The sequence below is a fragment of the Oncorhynchus keta genome, unplaced genomic scaffold (genome assembly GCF_023373465.1).
Source record: "Oncorhynchus keta strain PuntledgeMale-10-30-2019 unplaced genomic scaffold, Oket_V2 Un_contig_6244_pilon_pilon, whole genome shotgun sequence".
Taxonomy (NCBI): Eukaryota; Metazoa; Chordata; class Actinopteri; order Salmoniformes; family Salmonidae; genus Oncorhynchus; species Oncorhynchus keta.
In genome coordinates, this window is record NW_026288751.1 from 418,983 (window position 1) to 443,595 (window position 24,613).

The following is a 24,613-nucleotide window of genomic DNA, read 5'->3' on the forward strand; positions in this document are numbered from 1 at the left end:
CCTGTGGAAGTGAACTTCAATGAAGATCACGATCAGGAGGACACCATCACTGAGGTACAGCAAGATGAAGCTGTGGCCAAGTCAACATTAACTACAAGTCTAAGCAGATTTGTCATTGTCAGCTACGAACACCGCCCCTTTGCAGTGGCACGTATTCATGGAAGCAAAGGGAAGCCAGGCTTCCTCAAATATTTGACAAAGAAAATAAAAATTACAATATATATATATATTAAATTGATCTTTCATCTCTGTGTTTTCATAATTTTCCATAAATTCGCAAGTGGCTGAATCTCACTGGAGAAATCATCAGTGTTGGCATTTGGATGGCATTTGCGGTCAACTTGTCTACAAGTAGGGCAGTGTTTTTTTTATATACACAGTACCAGTCAAAGGTTTGGACACACCTACTCATTCATGGGTTTTCTTTATTTTTATCATGTTCTACATTGTAGAATGAAGACATTAAAACTACGAAATAACACATATGGAATCATGTAGTAACCAAAAAAGTGTTAAACGAGTGTTAAACAAATACTCTGTGTCTCAAAGACACAGTGGTGGGAACCAAAAATATAAAATTTGGACTCATCAGACCGAAGGACAGATTTCCACTGGTCAAATGTCTATTGCTCACGTTTCTTGATCGAATCAAGTTTCTTCTTCTTATTGTTGTCCTTTAGTTGTGTTTTCTTTGCAGCAATTCGACCATGAAGGCCCGATTCACAGTCTCCTCTGAACAGTTGATGCTGAGATGTGTCTGTTACTTGAACTCTGTGAAACATTTATTTGGGCTGCAATTTCTGAGGCTGGTAACTCTAATGAACTTATCCTCTGCAGCAGAGGTAACTCTGGGTCTGCTTCTTTTTCTGTGGTGGTCCTCATGAGAGCCAGTTTCATCATAGCGCTTGATGGTTTTTGCAACAGCACTTGAAGTAACTTTCAAAGTTCTTGACATTTTCCGCATTGACTGACCTTGACTGACTGTCTTAAAGTAATGGTGGACTGTCATTTCTCTTTACTTACTTGAGCTGTTCTTGCCATAATATTGACTTGGTATTTTCCCAAATAGAGCTATCTTCTGTATACCACCCTAACTTGTCACAACACAACTGATTGGCTCAAATGCATTAAGGAAAGAAATTCCACAAATTAACTTGTAACAAGGCACACCGGTTAACTGTTCATCCAGGTGACTACCTTATGAAGCTGGTTGAGAGAAAATGGTAAAAATAAAGAAAACCCTGGAATGAGTAAGTGTGTCCAAACTTTTGACTGGTACTGTATATGGTTCACTTGCGCACGCACACACATAAATCAGTACCATGGACAGCAACATGATATTTGTAATCTTTAAGTTTGATTTCAGTGTATTAAACTAAGCTTGTTGATTTGATGATGTTTAAATGTTTAAGTTGAAATGGTGCTGGAATTGCGGTGCTGCTGTTGTCTTTGTGCTGACTTACAGTAACTCTGTGGTGATAAATCAGTAGTTGTTTAGTAAACTGTCAAACTTAAACTTTCTTGACCATGCTACAGGTGATAATTGCTACTGCCGGGGCGGCAGGTAGCCTAGTGGTTAGAGCGGTGGGCCAGTAAACGCAAAGGTTGCTTGCTCGAATCCCTGAGCCGACAAGGTAAACATCTGTCATCCTGCCCCTGAACAAGGCATTTAACCCACTGCTCCTGGGTAGGCTGTCATTGCAAATAAGAATTTGTTCTTAACTGACTTACCTGATTAAATAAAAAAATAAAAATAACTGTTTGTATGCAATATTTGCCCAATTTTTCAGTTTTTGATTCGTTAAAAAAGTTTGAAATATCCAATAAATGTCGTTCCACTTCATGACTGTGTCCCACTTGTTGTTGATTCTTCACAAAAAAATACAGTTTTATATCTTTATGTTTGAAGCCTGAAATGTGGCAAAAGGTCGCAAAGTTCAAGGGGGCCGAATACTTTCGCAAGGCACTGTATGTGCAGTTTAATTTATTCCGTGACTGTTGTCTTTTTGTTGTCACGGCCTTATTGTATATCACGGTGGCGAATGAACTAATGGGTTTGAGCAACCAACCTAATTATCACAACATAGGTTATAATATGACGTTTTTACTGGCTTCGCTTTCTCAGTGATTTTACTCACTTACAGCTACCGCCCCTTTGTAGGCCAGGTACTGAAGGTGATTGGGGAGGAGGTGCTGATCACTGCTATGCAGCAGTATGGAGTGAGTAATGTTTTTGTCTGGTCATCTGTGCCAGACATTACCTTGTACTATGAAGGAGATGTGAAGGCAATAATCAGTGAGCCCAAGCCCTTGAGCTTAAGAGCATCTCGGCTGTCCGACAGACTGGGCTGCTTTCTTGTCACATTAGTGACATCATCAAACAAACTGAGGAATGCAAGTTTGATAATTGTCAACTTGAGTTTCTGCAAAGAAATAAGTTGTATTTAAATGGTTGAACCTCATGAATTGTTTTCACATTTATCATTTTTTAAATGGTCCATTTTAATCTTGCATTGTTCTGCACAAATCTGTGTATGTTTTAATGGTATATTAATGTTTTTACAAGACATTGCACAGAGCAATTTCATTCGTTTTTAATCAAATGAGTAATTGATGTAATGTAGAAGAACACTTTCTTATACGTTTTGTATTTTAATGTTTGAATGTCATTACTGTACTTCAAGAACTTTACTATGTATGTATTACATTGATTCTTAACTGTTTTAACATTGTTTGAACAATGTATCATAATGCAGAATTGTAATCATTTTTATAAGTTCATTGCCATGTTCATGATTAAATGTTTCTGCGTGATAAACATTTGAGTCACATTTTTTGTCATTTATTACGCATTAAAGGCATCATTGTTGTTGAATAAGAAACCATACTGTTTATGGTATGTGTGTGTTTCTGTAAGAGGGAAAGAGATCTGCCTAAAGAATGACACTGTAAAATAATAGTCATTCGGTCCAACCAGCAATGATCATTAGGTACTTAATGGTTAAAAACAATAACATTATTATATTGTCTAATAAAATGCAGAGAAGCTCAGTCTAAGAGAAAAATGTTTTTTTTGTCAAATTGTATATGGTTTTAATTTCTCTAACAGAAGTCTCAGTTGACAGTCATTCAAAATGTGGGGTCTTTTTTTAGGAGGTAAATTTAAGTTGCATAAAAAGCGACAAATCCTGAATGTGCATACACATTGTAGGTAACACTCAAGGGAGCATTAAAAGTGTTTCGAAATTAATATTTTTCCCTTTTAAAATGGTTTTGAAAACCTTATTCGTCATTGACACAAATATTCTGACACTTCTCGTCTCTGCTTCAGCCACGAGCAGCTTTCCCACGATGATCCATCACAGTCCGTAACCACTTTCTCTTGGAGCGCCGTCACTCTGTGGAATATCTTAGAAACAAAATATAGTAGCCATATCAGTGTCACTAGCCTTGTTGTATCCCCCCTCATTAATGGCAAGCAGTTTCCATGGTTCCAGACAGACAGCATAGTTAATTTCTCAAGCTAGCCATGCTTAGTTCATAAAGAGAGGAATAGAAGCTAGGCCACAGATAAATGTTGAGATAGTATGTGCATGTGGCACAGCACTCTTATACCTGATGGACTTTGTTGTCCACTGGCTCTGGTTTGGTCTGGGTTTCTATCTAGTGTACCAACTTCTTCCTCTGATTCAGAATCACTCTTCTCTTCCTGCCCCACTAGCTCCTATTCTGTAAAGCCACGGCCAGCTTCTCTGTGAACAGACCAAGCTCTCATAACCTGAGCTACTGGGTGGGTCCCTGATGGGCATAGAGAACTGATTATGGCAGAGGATAGAAGTTGATTGCTTTATCACTCTAAAAGAATAAATATAATTATTCTAAAACACGCAAGTGACGTCATCATGACAATGTAAAATATACAAATACAATTTCAAATGCCGTAGTAAAGGGGAGTTACAAGTACAATTTTAAATGTTCAGTGATGTTGACAGTCATATAGCCCACCTGTGTTTTAAAACTCACCTCTTCTTGGGTTGTTTTTCCCCTGTCTGCTGAGCGAGCTCTGCACACCAGAGGGCGCTGTTTCCTTGTTTTTCAGTTACGTCTACAGTTTTCTGATCACCGTGTGGGTTAGGTACAGCCACAACAGTCTCACCCACAGACTGAATCGTATTCTAAACTTCTAAACGTATTCTAGACTTTTTTGTCTATCAATGTATCCTGTCCTGTTCTTGTAAAAAAAACAATGCATCGACTTTAGATAAAGAGAATTAGTGTTTTAAAATAACATGAAATGTGTTATATACACTGAGTATAGCAAACATTAGGAACACCTTCCTAATATTGAGTTGCGCACCTCTACAAGGCGTCAAAACCATTCCACAGGGATGCTGGCCCATGTTGACTCCAATGCTTCCCATGGTTGTGTTAAGTTGGCTTGAAGTCCATTGGGTAGTGGATCATTCTTGATAAACATGGGAAATTGTTGAGCGTGAAAAACCCAGCAGTGTTGCAGTTCTTGACACAAACCAGTGTGCATGGCACCTACTACCATACCCCGTTCAAAGGCACTTAAATATTTTGTCTTGCCCATTCAACCCCCTGAATGGCACATATCCACAGCACACCACCCTGCAGCACACCACTGGCTTGCCAGATGCTGTTGGAAGTGGTGTTAGAGGGCCAGTAGGAGGCACCCTTTGCTTTGGTCAAAAAAACACACAAAAAATACCCCAATGCCCCAGGGCAGTGATTAGGGACATTGCCCTGAGTAGGATGCCGTCTTTCGGGTGGGACGTTAAATGGGTGTCCTGACTGTCTGTGGTCACTAAAGATCCCATAGCACTTATTGTAAGAGTAGGGGTGTTAACCCTGCTGTCCTGGCTAAATTCCCAATCTGGCCTTCATACCATCATGGCCACCAAATCATCCCCAGCGTCCAATTGGTTCATTTATCTCCCCTGTAACTATTCTCCAGGTCGTTGCTGTAAATGAGAATGTGTTCTCAGTCAACTTACCTGGTAAAATAAGGGTTAAATTAAAATGTCTCAAAGCTTAAAAATATATATTTTTATTTTTACCTCCGCTTCATATACATTGATTGAAGTGGATTTAACAAGTGACATCAATAAGGGATCATTGCATTCACCTGGTCAGTCTGTCATGGACAGAGCATGTGTTCTTAGTTTTTTGTGTACTCAGTGTATCTAGAGTTAGAGAAATGTATTGACGTCACTACATAATTATACTATAATACAGTTGTTGTTTTTTAAAACCACATTATGGACCACTCAAACTGAGTTGAAACACTAAATACAATCATAGGCAAACATGGTACAGGCGTAATATATAATGCCATACATAATCTATACACATTTATGCATAAAGTACAGCAGCTAAAAGGACAATTAGGCTCTTATAAAAATAAAGTGTCCGTTGGAGGATAAGGTGGCAGGCTTTGGCACAGGCATTTACATTATTGTTACCTGATAAAATGTCACATAATTGGTTATTTTCATCAAGACTGTTAAAATTTAGATTTTGTCCGGACAGCTGACCAAAAGATCCTCCTTAAGTTCATTGTATAACCCACAGTAAAGCAATCAATAAAGCCTACCTGGTCTGACAGTGCCTCCTCTGGCCATGTCACATACTGCACAGCAATGATCTGACCTTGGATTGCCAGCTGCTTGTGCTAACGATAATGCAGACCCTCCATCTCCCTTTAGGTCATTTGCAGCAACCAGAAGAACTTGAGCTGGTGGATGGGAAATAAATATGAAAATGATTAAATGGTGATGTCTGCTGTGGTTAAAAAACAACAAACATACAAAAACCAGTATTGCATATTACAGACATCTTTCCTTCATGAAAAGGATCCCCTCACTCACCTGAGCCATCTGCCACTGACTGTGTGAATATCTGAGGGGTGTGAGGGAAGCAATAATGGCCACCAACAACAGTCTTCTTCAGCATAATGCTGTCCTTCAGTCTTGGTCCACTGGTCGAAGCTTCACCCTGGGGTCTGACAGGTATGGCTGGCCCTTGTGATACCCTGAGGGAAAACTACATCAATCAAGTGAATCAATACATACTAGATTATATTAACATAATGTCGCATTGTGTCCGTCCATATATTCTTTATTAAATAAAACAGTTGTACTGTTTATCTTTTCTTTGCAAATGACAGCTGCACTTACCGGTATTAAATATATGTGTCTTGCAGCTGCTGGTGAGGTAAGGCAGTGAGTCTTGCTCTTAACACTTTCTCATCTGAGTGCACACCAGGTATGTTACAATGGGTTATGGGGAAGGTACAGAGCAGGGAGAAAATAAGTACAATTAGGAGAGTTCTGTTGCCGTTTACCTATGGAATTGTTTGTATTATAGCTACTAACTGTTATAGCTAGTACTAAAATATTTGCTTGGGTATATCCCATGGTATATTTCTGGTTGTGAAGAAGCAGAAAGCTCCAAAATAAAAGGACTATTGGATGTTCCACTGCATGGACCCAGCGGTAAGTCCAGTATTTTTCTGGGCCTGCAAAAGATGGAAAAAAATCATGAGCATTTGTGTTACATTTTCAGAATAAATGACCAGCCCAAGTCTAACGAACACCTCTGACCTGCGGACCCCTTACTCTTGACTCTCTCCACCCGACCCACAAAAGTTACCAAGCCAATGACATCACATGCAGAATTGTTCTTCAATTCTTATCTAGAAGAAAAACATTTATAAGAAGCAAGGAATGAGTAGTTCATGCATATGATAAAGACTGCTTAGTAATGTTGTAAATGTTACCCAGGGAAAGGCCTTTGTTTTTACATACAATCTCGTTTAAACTGCATAATGTGGTTGTGAACTTACCTGGAGGTGAACTGGTAGGAAACCTTAGGCAAGCCCCATTGAGACTGCACACTTGGCTGGAACCACAGTAAGGAGTGCAGTGGGAGTCCAAAGATTCAGACAGATTTCTACAAGGCCATGCATAGTAAAAACGAAGAGTTTCACAGTATTCAGTATACAGTGTTCAGACAGAATATTATTTCAAAATGACCAATTGGGAGTGTCTGTCTGGCAATGTACTACTGTATGTTAATATATGGCATTTAGCAGACGCTTTTTATCCAAAGTATGTTGATTTGCTAAATTGTGAATCACTAGGTTAGGTTGAGTTCAGTACCTACTGAGTGAAAGCTCTTCATTCTGTGGTTGTCTATGTCAGGTCGAGACCTGTTTGGATTACTCTGCTTGAGGGTGTAGTTTTGGAGGTAGAGCACAGTTCCAACATTCAGTCTCTGGTACCACTCGGGTCACAGCTCATTCTACATGACAAGGGGCATGGTGACACTTTGTTCTGCGACCTCAAAGTAAGTCTGGAACATGGAGAAATACACAAAGAGCGCCAATCCTGATGAGACACTTCATACAGACAACATTCAAAGAAACGTTAATTATATTGTCAGGCTTGAGTAGAGAAGAGATGGTATATGTGTAAAGTGTTATTATGATATAGATACTACTCACCTGGTTCAGGTAATCACCATTGTAATTACCACACTAGTTAGCACCTGAAATTCTCATTTTACCATCTAGAACCTATACTCTGCTTTCAGGACCCTCATTATTCCAAAGAGACAGGTAATGTTTGTGGCCCATCTGCAGGGGTGCATCACTTTGCAATGCCACAATGTTTCTAAATCCATCCTTGGTAAATAAAGTCAAAGTCTTGCGCAAAACATTAGATTACATTCTTTGAACCATGTTCAATCTTCTCAGTGTAAACACAAACCTGACCAAATAATTTCTCATTGTAACAAATGAGTACTGGGTAATGTTATTATAAATTCCACTGCGAAGGTTTTTGTGGACCAGATCATTTAAACTACGGTCAGAATGCACGTGGCTTGCCAGACTCACTCTATCAGTCACTGTCGTGTCTTAGCTGTAAAGTTGTTGTTGTGTCAAATATCTATATAGTTAAATAACAGCATCAGTTTTGTCAATTTGAAGTGTATGATTGTTTGCTGTAAAGAACTGTACCAAAGTAGAGTGTAAGAAATATGTCAAATTAGATGTTTTCTCAACTTCTTCAGGTATGGTTCATTAATTTGCATAACAGACAGTGCACTGGGCGAAATTGATTTTTAAAAAGTGTCTTGGTAGCTATGTAAACACAGTTTTTAAACAGCCATTTGCTGACTACTGTACAGCAGCTGACCACGCAAACAAGGGTTACCGTTAACCATCAACCCAGTGCTAGCTGTATATGTCTTGCCAAATCAAATCTTGCACAAAAACGCGACTGTAGTAACGAACTTTAGCTACGTAGCTAACTCAGCTGTTAGTCAGCCAGATAGCTTGCATGCCAATGTTACTGATATGATATCCGTTCTTCCGGTTTATGACTAGCTAGCTATCTAACGTTGGCTACTTTTTGACTTACGAAAATCACGACAAGTTGTTTGGAAAATTGGAGCTACAGTATACTTTCTGATAGTAGGCCGAATTTATCAGAGTTTAGCTTTTGCTTCGGCGCCAGTGGATTTGAATATAGGAAGCTGTCATTCCACACATCAACGCTGCAGCACTGACTACGTAGCCTACTACATACACACACTAACGTTACAGGACCAAAAGTATGTGGCACCTGCCCGTCGGACATCTCATTCCAAAATCATGGGCATCAATATGGAGTTGGTACCCCCTTAGCTGCTACAACAGCCTCCACTCTTCTGGGAAGGCTTTTCACTAGATGTTGGAACATTGCTGCGGGGACTTGCTTCCATTCAGCCACAAGAGCATTAGTGGGGTTGGGTGATTAGGCCTGGCTCCCAGTCAACTTTCCAATTAATCCCAAAGGTGTTCGATGGGGTTGAGGTCAGGGCTCTGTGCAGGCCAGTCAAGTTCTTCCACACCAATCTCGACCAACCATTTCTGTATGGACCTCACTTTGTGCCATGGGGCATTGTCATGCTGAAAAGGAAAGGGCCTTCCCCAAACTGTTGCCACAAAGTTGAAAGCACAGAGTCATCTAGAATGTCAATGTTTGCTGTAGTGTTAAGATTTCCCTTCACTGGAACTAAGGTGCCTAGCCCAAACCATGAAAAACAGCCCCAGACCATTATTCCTCATCCACCAAACTTTACAGTTGGTACTATGTATTCGGGCAGGTAGAATTCTCCTGGCATCCGTCAAACCCAGATTTGTCTGTTGGACTGCCAGATGGTGAAAGGTGATTCATCATTCCAGACAGTTTAATGGCGGGCGAGCAATACACCACTCCAGCCGACGCTTAGCATTGTGTATGGTGATCTTAGGCTTGTTTGTGGCTGCTTGGCCATGGAAACCCATTTCATGAAGCTCCTAACGAACAGTTCTTGTGCTGATGTTGCTTCCAGAGACAGTTTTGTGTTGCAACCGATGGCAGACAATTTTTACAAGCTTCAAGACTTGGCGGTCCCTTCTTTGAGCTTGTGCGGCCTACCACTTCGTGACTGAGCCGTTGTTGCTCCTAGACGTTTCCACTTCACAATAACAGCACTTACAGTTAACGAGGCAGCTCTAGCAGGCTGGAAATATGACAAACTGACTTGTTGTAAAGGTGGCATCCTATGACAGTGCCACGTTGAAAGTCACTCAGTTCTTCAATAAGGCCATTCTACTGACAATGTTTGTCTATGTAGATTGCATGGCTGTGTACTCAATCTTATACACCTGTCAGTAACGGTTGTGGCTGAAATAACCAAATCCTTTCATTTGAAGGTGTGTCCACATACTTTTGTATATATAGTGTATTTTAACAGGACTGGACTTCTTTCAGAGTTACATCAGAGAATAAACTTCAGTTACACATTAATGAAAACATGCAGAATAAAGTGCACCAAATGCATGTGTTTTTAATATTTATTTTTCAAGATACCACATTATCAAGATTAATTGATTTATAAATAATTAAATATCACATCATTAATATCCAAGCTGTTTCAGAATGTAAACTTTTTATTCATTTATTTTAAAACAATATTAACAATATGTTAAAGCTTATTTTTGATGGTATATACAGACAGAAAAAAACAAGCCATACAATAGACTGTGAAACACCATAACACCAACTTGCTGAACTGAAGAAAATAATAACCTCACCTCCCCAAATAAGACACTTCAATAATCTGTTACAAAATACTTCTGTTTGTTTTACTTTAAAATCATGTAACATATATTCAATCTATTTGACATCTCATAAAATAAAGAACTATATAATCTCAACATGTTTTGTACATTCTATAATACAATATTCTCAATTAGTTTTCTGCAATGCAATGGCTAATATGTACCCGGTTCTGTTTTTGTTTGTCTTACTTTTTCCTGGCAAATGTTTTACAGTATGCATTGATTGACCCTCCACCCCATATACTGCAAGGATGCACAGTCCACTCTAAAGGTCACTAATGCAAAAGTCAAAGTAACATCATGCCTTTAAAAAAAAGAATGACACTTGATGAAGAATTCATGAACATAAAAATATAGTCTGAAACAGTGAAACAAAAAGTGCATAATCTACTGCTGGGGGAGACAGATTAAACAGAATCATAGAAAGAGCCAGCACCATTTGATCTAGCGCAGCAATCAGAATAAAGAAACACACATACCAATAAACATGAACATTTGTATAAACTGAAGCAATACACAGCAAACACACAACGGCTCTCAGCATGACCTTAAATGTAGGAAATCATCTGTGGCACTGGGTTAATGGAAATTAATAACTGCCTCTGGTTTGAAATGGGGGCAACTAATGCAAATTCTTTACATACGATGGTTAGCTAGAGAGTACACTGGACACTTGTGAGAACATGGTTTACTGTTATTCTATGAGCTTGATAATTAAACATACACTACATGTTCCTTCAACCAGCATCAAAAGGCAGTTTACCTTATGATTGGACATTGAGCACACTGAACCAACAACAGTTTTTTTTAATGATAAGGTTGAGTGGAGGCCAACCTAGGGAGTCATTTAGCTGACAATCAACAAACAGTATTTTAAAATGATGCAGCATTAACAGGACAGTTGTCTAAACAAATCTGCATGTAGGTCTTGAATAGAGTCAATGTTGTGTCTTTAGAGTAATAACAAACGGACACAGTAATGATGTTGAAACAATGTGTTGCTCATATCACTTGAAACAATGTTTACGTTGGGCTGACCCCAGCAAGAGGCCAACACAAGTTCTACTGAAAAATAGAATGGCTCCCTTTTCCCTCATGCCAGCATCATTCTCAGACCAGTTGACCTGCGTCTTTAGTGTGGATTAGTCATTCTAACAAAGTCTTCAGCAGATACAAGCTGTACCTCAGTAAAGATACTGCTTATATTTATGGTTGAAGGAATGTTAACGATATTTTAAGACAAAAATATTTCCATTTAATTCACATAGTACATTGGTTTATAGTGTACAACTATATCTCTATTTCACATAAGTACATACCTGCCTAGAAACATTTACTTTCTAAATTAACATTGCACATAGTAAAAGGGTAAACCAGCACATACTCAAAGCATTCTACAACTTTCTTTAAGCATCTCTTCAACCTAAATGAACAGCACCAGTCTTCATGAGAGTGACTGTAACAGATGAAGTGACACTGACTCAATGTACACAGCAGATTGCTAGGATTGTCATAAACATTGTACAAATAAAGATTCTTATTACTCCACAATGCATTTCAACCTTCACTTCATGTCAAAGGGCACATTTAGTTTGATTAGAATTCCAATATGGTGTTACATTTTGTTATGGCTATTGACTTACTCATGGAGAGTAAAGGAATTTTGAGGCAGACATACAGTAGGTCTGTTTGTTTGACGGATGTTTCACGGAAGGACTTTCCCATTCAAATATTACAATATCTATTGAACGTGGGGGAACTCAAATCAGATACCTAATGATGTAGTTATTTAGCTAATGTAACTTTAAAGAAAAATAATAAGAAATATGTAGTATTATTTGATTGTCATTTACATTAGCAGGTAATTTATCTCTGGTTAGTATTTTGTTATTACACAGTTGTCCTGAAATCACCAGTGTGTGGACATAATAACTCATACATGGATAAATCCCCTAATAGACTCCCTCCTACCAAAAAAATATATATATATTAACCGACTAGCAAATATAAACCATGTAACCAGACAATGATGACATGTTGTTAATGTAATACTGAGAATAAATGTGTGATTATTAATAATTTGTGGTTATTTCCACAAATAACCTGAGAAGAAAGTTGCGTTACGAAAGCATACATAATCAATGTATGACAATTACAATATATTAGTGACATCTTCTTAATCATTGCAGCATCTGTTACATTTGATACAAAACAATAAGTAAAATAGTCCTTGGTTAGTAGTTTATGGTTGTGAGCCATTTAAGGCATTAGGACCCTACCCACTGGGCACAAACTGGTTGAATCAACGTTGTTTCAATGTAATTTGTCGACGTATTGTGATGTGGAAAAAAAGTCATCAAACTGTTGTTCAGAGGCTGAAATTCCAACCACAGGATTATGTCAGCAATTTAAGCCATTTTCAACATAGAAACCTTGTATAAAATGTCAAACATGTACCCTTGACACAACATCAGATCTTCAACGTTATATCCACTATAAAAAATGTTAAAAAACATAGGCTGGGCAGCAACTCCTACTGGAGAGTTGCTCCATCTACAGTACAACTTTTCATTTGGTCTTCCATGCAGGGTTTTAACCAAGCCCAGCTTTAATATTTGTCACTGACTACTACCAATGTGCTATTGTGAGAATGATTATTGAGACCTCTTAATAACTAAATATATTGACTGTTGCTATTGAAGTCATTCCAATGGGTAGGTCAAATGAAATGTAACCATACTTTATAAGTCATACAGTATATCATCAATGATACTAGTCAGGCATATATAGCATTTAAAAAGTCATCAACAGCTATTGTTTCAATTCAACCCAGAGTTCAACTAAATATAGACAATACATATAGGCCTAGAGTTTAAAGCTTGGTTGATTTCAAATGTCATCTTCATGTTAATCATTAATATGTTGGATTCACGTCTCCATCTCAACCAAAAATGTAAGTTAAGGAATGGGACTAAATCGAATCAAAAACTTTAAATGCACCTAAAATACAGTCTGATTTGATTTAGTATATTCTTTAACTTTGCGTCTTGGTTGAGATGGAGATGTGAATCCAACATATTCATTATTCATTTGTAGACATACTGGACTTGAAGCCAGACTAAGTCAGTGGCACCACTTTTGCAATAGAGTAAATGGCCTATTAACTTGTCGACAACTTAACAAATTATATGTTGGATTGACGTCTCCAACTTAACCAAAAATAAAAGTTAAAGAATAGGATTAAGCCAGTGGCTCAGATGAAACCATCCAAGCGTTAGATATCCATTAAATGTTGATATTTGGTTGTTGTCCACCAAACACAATTCAATATTACTTTTGTGATACAGTAAATAGCCTAAAGTTAAGGCTATTTTACAAACTAATGTAACAGTATTTATTCAGCCTAAATGAGTAATGCATCCATGGCCACATTTTGAAATTAGCCTACTGTAACTCTAAATGTCTTATGTAATCATAGAAAGCGTGCTTGTTCAAAAGGTCACAGGTCTGTAGAGATTGCTATAATAATTGCTATAATAATCTGTGCAGAATCTTGAACAGAATTGATCACTTTCACTATGTACTTTTAAATGTAACCTCAACTGCAATCCAGGTCATTGGGTTGTGCTATGAGATGAAGCACAGTGATAACACATTAAGTTGTTGTATAAATACAACATATCTGACATTCTATTCCCATTTGAACTTTGTTGTGCTTTTAAATGGTTGAAATCGCAGTGATAACACATTTAGACGACAACTGAACCAAAAATCAGACATTGTTTTTCCATTGGAATTTGGTTTGCTTTTAGATGGTTGAAAGCATAGTGACAACACATTGGGAATTGAACAAACTTCTGGTTGTCTTTTTGAGTGGGTGAATAAATGTTGAAATCTCATTGATCAACGTCTCAACCAAATATGACCCACATTTCCATATTAAAATGACATGGTGTGCCCAGTGGGTATTGTTTTATATTTAAATTCCCCAATAAAAATGCACACAGTAGAACAGCAAGACATAACAATAATGGCTGCCTGCTTACACTTGTTTTGAAATATATGGTAAATTAACAAACATGCTATGGTAGTCTACTAATAAGGTTTGCTCCGTCCATTAAAGTGTGAATAAAAAAGTATGAAGCCTGATTTTTACGAATGATTTAATGAAAATGTTGGCATTAGTAATTGGTACTTTTCTTTAGTTTTAGAAAAATAAATGTCAAAATATTTGATTCTATAGTGAACATATAATAGGGTTATACTTGTATGAGGATAGGTTTCCAGATGCTTTGTCAGTCATTTAAACAATATATTTTTACAAACATGGACTAATAGTGTTGGGTGGTGACAATACTATAGTGTTTAATAATGATATCAATTACAGTATACAGTGCATTCGGAAAGTATTCAGACCCCTTGACCTTCTCCACATTTATTACGTTATAGCCTTATTCTAAAATGCATTAAATAACAAATAATTCCTCATCAATCTACACACAATACCTCATAAATGTTTGCAAATTTATATTAAAAAAACTGAAATACCTTATTTACATAAATATTCAGACCCTTTGCTATGAGACTCTAAAATTTAGCTGAGGTGCATCCCGTTTCCATTGATCACCCTTGAGCTGTTTCTACAACCTAGATTGGAGTCCACCTGTGGTAAATTCAATTGATTGGACATGATTTGCAAAGGCATACACCTGTCTATATAAGGTCTCACAGTTGACAGTGCATGTCAGAGCAAAAACAAAGCCATGAGGTTGAAGGAATTGTCCGTAGAGCTCCGAGACAGGATTATGTCGAGACAAAGATCTGGGGAAGGGTACCAAAAAATGTCTGCAGCATTGAAGGTCCCCAAGAACACAGTGACCTCCATCATTCTTAAATGGAAGAAGTTTGGAACCACCAAGACTCTTCCAAGTGCTGGCCACCTGGCCAAACTGAGCAATCGGGGTAGAAGGGCCTTGGTCAGGGAGGTGACCAAGAATCCAATGGTAACTCTGAGAGAGCTCCAGAGTTCCTCTGTCTAGATGGGAGAACCTTCCAGAAGGACAACCATCTCTGCAGCCCTCCACCAATCAGGCCTTTATGGTAGAGTGGCCAGACAGAATCCACTCCTCAGTAAAAGGCATATGACAGCCCTCTTTGGAGTTTGCCAAAAGGCACCTAAAGAATCTCAGACGATGAGAAACAAGATTCTCTAGACTGATGAAACCAAGATTGAACTCTTTGGCCTTAAAGCCAAGCATTACATCTGGAGGAAGCCTGGCACCATCCCTACGGTGAAGCATGGTGGTGGCAGCATCTGACAGGGACTGGGACAATATTCAAGAACGAGGGAAAGATGAACTGAGCAAAGTACAGAGAGATTATTGATGAAAACCTGCTCCAGAATGCTCAGGACCTCAGACTGGGGCCAAGGATTCGCCTTCCAACAGGACAACGATCCTAAGCACACAGCCAAGACAACGCAGGAGTGGCTTCGGGACAAGTCTCTGAATGTCCTTGAGTGGCCCAGCCAGAGCCCAAACTTGAACCCGATCGAACATCTCTGGAGAGACCTGAAAATAGCTGTGCAGCGACGCTCCTCATCCAACCTGACAGAGCTTAAGAGGATCTGCAGAGAAGAATGGGAGAAACTCCTCAAATACATGTGTGCCAAGCTTGTAGCATCACACCCAAGAAGACTCAAGGCTGTAATCGATGCCAAAGGTGCTTCAACAAAGTACTGATTAAAGGGTCTGAATACTTATGTAAATGTAACATTTCCTTTTATTTCTTTATATAAATTTGCAAAATGTCTAAAAAACAGTTTTTGCTATGTCATTATGGGGTATTTTGTGTAGATTGATGAGGAAAAAATAGATTTAATTCATTTTAGAATAAAGCTGTAACGTAACAAAATGTGGAAAAGGGGAAGTGGTCCGAATGCACTGTATCTAGGATGACTGATTTGAATGTGTGATGAAATAACAACTGATGTCCAACATCAAAATGAACCCTTCCTTTACATTTCCTTCTGGGGAAAATATTGTTGTTTTATAGGTTTGTAAAACTGCTGTTTCATAACAAAAAAGTATGCAACAACTGCACAACAAAACCATAACTCACAGACACAAAGTGTTTTTCATGTGAAATGAAGATGCAATTTTGAAGAAGTAAATGTTCACTGCTTGTGTTTACTCTCTGAACATCAGGACAGATGCTATGAACAAGTGCAGTCAGTGCACAACTAGACTCACCTAACAATAACCTATTTTTTTGTTGAAAACATATCTGCATAAAAACACACAGCATAACTGTTTTCCTTTTGATTACTTTCATAGTTTTCTCCATCCAGCAGTGTCATGATGAAATATGACGTGTAAGCATGGTCCCAGTAGCTTTGTGGAGTGGGACAGAGAGGCTGGTGGTGCAGTGAAGCACAAGCCTTCAGCACACGGACTCCTTTTTCATTTCTGGGAGAGCTGTCACATTGGGGGCTGCCACCGGTCCAAGCAGCCTCTGACTGTGGTTCACCCCAGCATGGGGTACAAAAACTGCTTTGTCTGAAAAGGGTGGCTCCTTATCAGAAGTAAGGTCACCACAGGCATATTTTCATTTTTTATTTTTTTTGCTGTAAAAACAAAGCCACTTTGGCCTCTTAAACAGCGAATAACACTGCACAGCATGGCGCCAAATAGCCTCTGTCTCTTCTATGCATCCCATATAATTCTGCCACTGAACCTGTGACAATACATTTCAGGGGATAACTAACAACTCTGTTTGAGTCTTCGGTGCTACCGAGTGAGCATATTTCGGAAGTCTGAAAGGTTGCCAGTCTGGTTTTGGGAATGGTGGTGTTGTTGCTGCTGTTGTTGTGGTTGCTGCTGCTGCGGTTGTTGTTGAATATAACCCACAGTACCTTGCTGTGGGATATTAGTGGCGTGGAAGAACGCCTGAGTGGGTCCACTGTGTAAGAGTCCTTGGGGCTGCATCTATCAACAGAAAGGGATCAGGGCATAAATGAGGTGATACTAGTTATTCTACAGAGTGAGCCAAACCCCCGCCAGCCCAAGGCCTGCGATCACACGACTGCAAGTAGTAGGACTACTACTTTACCTGAAAGAACTGCTGGGGCTGCTGCAGCTGTAGAGAGTGATGGTTGGCCTGCTGCTGAGGGTGGTAGGTGGGCTGGGCCTGGTGCGTGATAAAGCTGTTGTGAGGGATCATGATGGGGGACGTGAATACAGGGGAGGGGACCAGGACAGCGTTGCAGTTCACCTGCTGCATGGGGAACGACGGGGTCATCATCTGCTGCTCCAGGGTGTATCTGAGGAGGGATGAGCGCAATCAACCGGTCAACTACATTTACTGTGTTCATAGTAACAGAATATGTTTATTTTGTCTTTAACACTTACATTTCTGTATGGTCTGATTATTTGCAAATACAGTTGAAGTCGGAATTTGACATACACTTAGGTTGGAGTCATTAAAACTTTTCAACCACTCCACAAATTTCTTGTTAACAAACTATAGTTTTGGCAAGTCGGTTAGGACATCTACTTTGTGCATGTGTAACGGATGTGAAACGGCTAGCTTAGTTAGCGGTGCGCGCTAAATAGCGTTTCAATCGGTTACGTCACTTGCTCTGAGACCTTGAAGTAGTAGTTCCCCTTGCTCTGCAAGGGCCGCGGCTTTTCTAGAGCGATGGGTAACGATGCTTCGAGGGTGACTGTTGTCGATGTGTGCAGAGGGTCCCTGGTTCGCGCCCGGGTATGGGCGAGGGGACGGACGTAAAGTTATTCTGTTACACATGACACAAGTAATTTTTACAACAATTGTTCACAGTCAGATTATTTCACTTATTACAATTCCAGTGGGTCAGAAGTTTACATACACTAAGTTGACTGTGCCTTTAAACAGCTTGGAAAATTCCAGAAAATGATGTCATGACATTAGAAGTTAATTGACATCATTTTAGTCAATTGGAGGTGTACCTGTGGATGTATTTCAAGGCCTACCTTCAAACTCAGTCCCTCTTTGCTTGACATCATGTGAAAATCAAAAGAAATCAGCCAAGACCTCAGAAAAAAAATTGTAGACCTCCACAAGTCTGGTTCATCCTTGGGAGCAATTTCCAAACACCTGAAGGTACCACGTTCATCTGTACAAACAATAGTACGCAAGTGTAAACACAATGGTACCACGCAACCATCATACCGCTCAGGGAGGAGACGAATTCTGTTTCTTAAGAGATGAACGTACTTTGGTGCGAAAAGTACAAATGAATCCCAGAACAACAGCAAAGGACCTTGTGAAGATGCTGGAAAGAACTGCTGGTACAGGTACAAAAGTATCTATATCCACAGTAAAACGAGTCCTATATCAACATAACCTGAAAGGCCGCTCAGTAGGGAAGAAGCCACTGCTCCAAAAAAGCCAGACTATGGTTTGCAACTGCACATGGGGACAAAGATCGTACTTTTTGGAGAAATGTCCTCTGGTCTGATGAAACAAATATAGAACTGTTTGGCCATAATGACCATCATTATGTTTGGAGGAAAAAGGTGGAGGCTTGCAAGCCGAAGAACACCATCCCAACCGTGAAGCACGGGGGTGGCAGCATCATGTTGTGGGGGTGCTTTGCTGCAGGAGGGACTGGTGCACTTCACAAAATAGATGGCATCATAAGGGAGTACAATTATGTGGATATATTGAAGCAACATCTCAAGACATCAGTCAGGAAGTTAAAGCTTGGTCGCAAATGGGTCTTCCAAATGGACAATGACCCCAAGCATACTTCCAAAGTTGTGGCAAAATGGCTTAAGGACAACAAAGTCAAGGTATTTGAGTGGCCATCACAAAGCCCTAACCGCAATCCTATAAAAAATGTGTGGGCAGAACTCAAAAATGTGCGAGCAAGGAGGACTACAAACCTGACTCAAGTTACACCAGCTCTGTCAGGAGTAATGGGCCAAAATTCACCCAACTTATTGTGGGAAGCTTGTGGAAGGCTACCTGAAACGTTTGACCCAGGTTAAACAATTTAAGGCAATGCTACCAAATACTAATTGAGTGTATGTAAACCTCTGACCCACTGGGAATGTGATGAAATAAATTAAAGCTGAAATAAATCATTTTCTCTACTATTATTCTGACATTTCACATTCTTAAAATGAAGTTGTGATCCTAACTGACCTAAGACAAGGAATTTTTACTTGGATTAAATGTCAGGAATTGTGAAAAACTGAGTTTAAATGTATTTGGCTAAGGTGTATGTAATCTTCCGACTTCAACTGTAAGTTTATATCATGTGTTTTAAGTACAATCAGTTCATATCAAGGATAAATGTTCTCATATTTCACTGCATGTACTACATATGGGTCAAATAACAGACCATGTAAAGAAAGTCAACATAATGATTATATACACACTCAATCACACACTTACTTGGTGTGCTGGATGGCTGTGTTGCACTGGGAAGTCTGGGAGCTCATACTGCTATCAGGTAAGAGGGTATGCATTGGCTGGTTGAGCAGCATGCTGCCAGAAAGAACGGTCTATGTCAGTGTCAAATCTGGAACTCCAACCTTTCTAAAAATGACCCCTGGGCCATGAGGGCTGAGATTGCACAAGCTGGTATTTTCCACCCTTGACATACTTATCCATCTCCAAAATACAGTGTGAGTCCAATAGACAAGACAAAAGGTTTTGTGACTCAAGGAGACTATTCCCTCTCCAATGTCACCCTAACCTTTTTCTTCTAACCATTTGATTTCAACCTGAAGAACTCAAATCTACTTTTATTTTTGATTAAGAAGGACAAGACTTTCATATCAAGTTACTTTCACTTCAAGGTAAGCTGGTGTTAAGCAGGTGCTCTTTCATTCAGAATTCATACAATGTAGTTATGATTAATTCAAATCATAAAGCTTTGTTTTGATAATATACAGCTTGCCATGTCAATGTTTCCCAAAATGTATTCCGTTACAAGTTGCTTCAATTCAGACCAAACTAAAAGCTGAGTTACACTGACCATGAAGAACAGACTCAACACATTCATGAAAGGAAATTGTGCAACAAGAAATCAGAGTGTTTTACTGTCTGTAGGGCTCACCGTAACTGTCCCTCTTGACTGAACTCGGTGTCTGAGTGTCTTTGGTTTGCGTCCTGCAGTGGCTGTGTGTTCATCTGCTGAGAGAACATCATGGGGTTGCTGTAAAAGGGCATGGTCAGGCTGGTGTGGGTGTGCACCGGGAGACTGACTGCCTGCATCTGCCCGCCTGCATTCCTTATCAATCTCTGCTGCACCTAAACAACAACAACAGGGACATTAACACCAGGTTGACTACAGTCATGAACAAAACACGTCCTTGTATATTTGAAATCAAATCAAACTTTATTTGTCACATGTGCCAAATACAACCATTGTAGACCTTACCATGAAATGCTTACTAACAAGCCCTTAACCAACAGTGCAGTTCAAGAAGAGTTAAAAAAAAATATACCAAATAAACTAGAGTAAAGAATATTAAAAGTAACACAATCAAATAACAATAGGCTATATACAGGGGTACCGGTGCCGAGTCAATGAGTAGCAGCAGTGTACAAAACAAATGGGGAGGGGGGTTGTCAATGCAAATAGTCCAGTGGCCATTTGATTAATTGTTCAGCAGTCTTATGACTTGGGGATAGAAGCTGTTGAGGAGCCTTTTGGTCCTAGACTTGACGCTCCGGTACCGCTTGCCGTGCGGTAGCAGAGAAAACAGTCTATCACTTGGGTGACTGAAGTCTATGACAATTTTTTGGGCTTTCCTCTGACACTGCTTATTATATACAGTTGAAGTCGGAAGTTTACATACACCTTAGTCAAATACATTTAATAATTCCTGATTTAATCCTAGTAAAAATTCTCTGTCTTAGGTCAGTTATCATCACCACTTTATTTTAAGAATGTGAAATGTGAGAATAATAGTAGAGAGAATGATTTATTTCAGTTTTTATTTATTTTATCACATTCCCAGTGGGTCAGAAGTTTACATACACTCAATTAGTATTTGGTAGCATTGCCTTTAAATTGTTTGGATTGGGTCAAAGGTTTCAGGTAGCCTTCCACAAGCTTCCCACAATAAGTTGATGAATTTTGGTCCATTCCTCCTGACAGAGCTGGTGTAACTGAATCAGGTTTGTAGGCCTCCTTGCTCGCACACGCTTTTTCAGTTCTGCCCACAATTTATCTATAGGATTGAGGTCAGGGCTTTGTGATGGCTACTCCAATACCTTGACTTTGTTGTCCTTAAGCCATTTTGCCACACATTTGGAAGTGTGCTTGGGGTCATTGTCCATTTGGAAGACCCATTAATTAGCTTTAACTTCCTGACTGATGTCTTGAGATGTTGCTTCAATTTATCCACATAATTGTACTTCCTCATGATGCCATCTATTTTGTGAAGTCCACCAGTCCCTAAGGCAGCAAAGCACCCCCACAACATGATGCTGCCACCCCCGTGCTTCACAGTTGGGATGGTTTTCTTCGGCTTGCAAGCCTCCCCCTTTTTCCTCCAAACATAACGATGGTCATTATGGCCAAACAGTTCTATTTTTGTTTCATCAGACCAGAAGACATTTCTCCAAAAAGTACAATCTTTGTCCCCCTGCGCAGTTGCAAACTGTAGTCTGGCTTTTATATGGCGATTTTGGAGCAGTGGCTTCTTCCTTGCTGAGCGGCCTTTCAGGTTATGTCGATATAGGACTCGTTTTACTGTGGATATAGATACTTTTGTACCTGTTTCCTCCAGCATCTTCACAAGGTCCTTTGCTGTTGTTCTGGGATTGATTTGCACTTTTCATACCAAAGTACGTTCATCTCTAGGAGACAGAACGCATCTCCTTCCTGAGCGGTATGACGGCTGTGTGATCCCTTGGTGTTTACTATTGTTTGTATAGATTAATGTCGCACCTTCAGGCGTTTGGAAATTGCTCACAAGGATGAACCAGACTTGTAGAGGTCTACAATTCTTTTTTTGAGGTCTTGGCTGAATTCTTTTGATTCTTTTGATGTCAAGCAAAGAGGCACTGAGTTTGAAGGTAGGCCTTGAAATAAATCCACAGGTACACCTCCAATTGACTCAAATGATGTCAATTAGCCTATATATATTTTTTAATTTGACCCTTATTTAACTCGGAAAGTCAGATAAGAACAAATTCTTACTTTCAATGACGGCCTAGGAACAGTGGGTTAACTGTCTTGTTCAGGGACAGAACAACAGATAGTTTGTTGGTGATGTGGACACCAAGGAACTTGAGACTCTCGACCTGCTCCACTACAGCCCCATAGATGTTAATGGGGGCCCGTTTGGCCTGCCTTTTCCTGTCGTCCCCGATCAGATCCTTTGTCTTGCTCACATTGACGGAGAGATTGTTGTCTTGGTACCACACTGCCAGGTCTCTGACCTCCTCCCTATAGGCTGTCTCATCGTTGTCGGTGTTCAGGCCTACCACTGTTGTGTCATCAGCAAACTTAATGATGGTGTTGGAGTCGTGTTTGTCCACACAGTCATGGATGAACGGGGAGTACAGGAGGGGACTAAGTACACACCCCTGAGGGGCCCCAGTGTTGAGGATCAGCGTGGCAGACGTGTTGTTGCCTACCCTTATCACCTGGGGGTGGCCCGCCAGGAAATCCAAGATCCAGTTGCAGAGGGAAGTGTTTAGTCCCAGGGTCCTTAGCTTAGTGATGAGCTTCGTGGGCACTATGGTGTTGAATGCTGAGCTGTAGTCAATGAACAGCATTCTCACATAGGTGTTCCTTTTTTCTAGAGGGGAAAGGGTAGTGTGGAGTGCGATTGAGATTGTGTCATCTGTGGATCTGTTGGGGTGGTATGCAATTTGGAGTGGATCTAGGGAGGATGCTGTTGCTGTGAGCCATGACCAGCCTTTCAAAGCACTTCATGGCTCCCGACGTGAGTGCTACGGGGCAGTAATTTTTTCTTGCAGGTTACCTTCGCTTCCTTGGGCGCAGGGACTATGGTGAATATTTCCCTGCTAACTCTATACAAAGTAAAAGTCTAAAGCTATTGGGATAAGAGTATAGATGGAGGGCTGGGGTACCTGAGGGGAGGGTGTGCTGTGCTCTCTGAGGAGAGAGTGAGGGGACGAGTCGTGGGCTCCATGGAGAGGCTGTTTGGAGTGGGCCACGGCCTGCCTGATCACCCTAGACTGGGGCTGATGCTGCTGGACCGGCCTCCCTGGACCCTGCTGCTGAGGCTGCTGCTGTTGGACCTGGCCAAAGTCACCGTGGATGGGTTGCTGTAACAACATCTACACACACACACACAAACACAGGAGGGCTTAGCTACTGTATCCACTCTATGACAATTGGCATAGGTTAGCATTTCCCAATCTCGGTCCTCAGGACCCCAAGGGTAGCACGACACAGCTGATTCAAAGCTAGATGATTAATTTATTATTTGAATCAGCTGTGTAGTGTTATGGGAAAAACCAAAACAGAGGACCAAGTTTGGGGAAACCCTGGCTTAGGTTAAGGGACTGCTTTAGGCCGGGAGTCTGACTAGCGGTAAGCAGGTTTACCTGGAGGTTAGCTAGCTGAAGCTTCTCCTTGATGTCATGCAGCTCCTGCTGCTGAGTCTTGATGTCCATCTGCAGGATGCGTGTCCTCTCCTCCAGCTGCTCCTTGAGCTGGTTCATCACACCTAGCTGAGGCTCTTGGGGCTGCTGTTGGTGCATGGACTGCTGCTGCTGCTGCTGTTGTTGTTGCTACGACGGAAATAATAGGATACACAGCCATCATGATAACGGCGGTTCACAACAAAGTACCATGCATGGGCGATGCTCTGGCACAAGCCTTCACAGCTGCCTACACACATTTTCAGAGCCAAGGAGGACTCTGCTGTAGTTCAGAAATACAGCACTCAAGCACTTGAGGTCCACAGAAATCATCCTCACAATCATTATCGCTTGATTAGCACTTCCAGCTCTTCTTGTTTCCAGCTCTTCTTCTTGTTTTCATGCAGATGTAGGAGATGCTTTTACTGGGCCTCATTTAACATGAGTTGAAGTGATCATCTTGAGACAATTTATACATACTTGAGAATAGTAGTTTTACATCTGGAATTTAATTGTCATCTACATTTACAGCTATAATATGATCATCCCCAATTACGTTGCTGTGGTCTAAAATCAAGTGGGAGTGGAGGCATTTCACACAAACAAACGAGGATGTCAACCAACAGACAAGAGCAAGCTGTCATAATACTGGGAGACTACTAGACAAACAGTAAGCAGGCAGGCGACAGACAGACAGGAGAGATTAGACTAAACACCAACCATTACGGAGTGCTGGCTGCAGGTAGGAGAAGGGGGTAGGCTCAGTTGGGGAAGGAGGTCAAAAGAGTTTTGCCTCTGTACCAAAGTCTATAAGGTGAAGGA

The 24,613-nt window shown here is 40.2% G+C and overlaps 1 protein-coding gene and 1 long non-coding RNA gene across 6 annotated transcripts in view; both read right to left on the bottom strand.

Moving 5' to 3' along the window:
• Positions 1-5,048: 5,048 nt before the first annotated feature.
• Positions 5,049-9,397, bottom strand: LOC118391704 (uncharacterized). Of its 2 annotated transcripts, none has more exons than XR_004827199.2 (8): positions 7,529-9,397; positions 7,185-7,377; positions 6,869-6,975; positions 6,627-6,718; positions 6,368-6,541; positions 6,201-6,273; positions 5,892-6,055; positions 5,049-5,758 (listed from the first exon to the last, which is right to left on the bottom strand). It is a non-coding gene; the product is annotated as an uncharacterized LOC118391704 (long non-coding RNA). The 2 variants fall into 2 exon arrangements; XR_004827198.2 differs by having other exon boundaries at positions 5,892-6,066.
• Positions 9,398-9,891: 494 nt separating this feature from the next.
• Positions 9,892-24,613, bottom strand: part of LOC118391805 (neuronal PAS domain-containing protein 2) — a 78,522-nt gene continuing 63,800 nt past the window's right edge. For 3 of the 4 annotated variants that reach the window (XM_052511031.1, XM_052511030.1, XM_052511029.1), the window contains 7 exons: positions 24,512-24,598; positions 23,756-23,941; positions 23,276-23,485; positions 20,283-20,476; positions 19,616-19,708; positions 17,285-17,495; positions 9,892-17,160 (listed from right to left, as the gene is read on the bottom strand). In XM_052511031.1, the coding sequence (XP_052366991.1) occupies positions 16,963-17,160; positions 17,285-17,495; positions 19,616-19,708; positions 20,283-20,476; positions 23,276-23,485; positions 23,756-23,941; positions 24,512-24,598 (1,179 nt within the window). In that variant the 3' untranslated portion in view covers positions 9,892-16,962. The remainder of the gene's footprint in view (positions 17,161-17,284; positions 17,496-19,615; positions 19,709-20,282; positions 20,477-23,275; positions 23,486-23,755; positions 23,942-24,511; positions 24,599-24,613) is intronic. The other variant, XM_052511032.1, reaches the window with a different exon arrangement.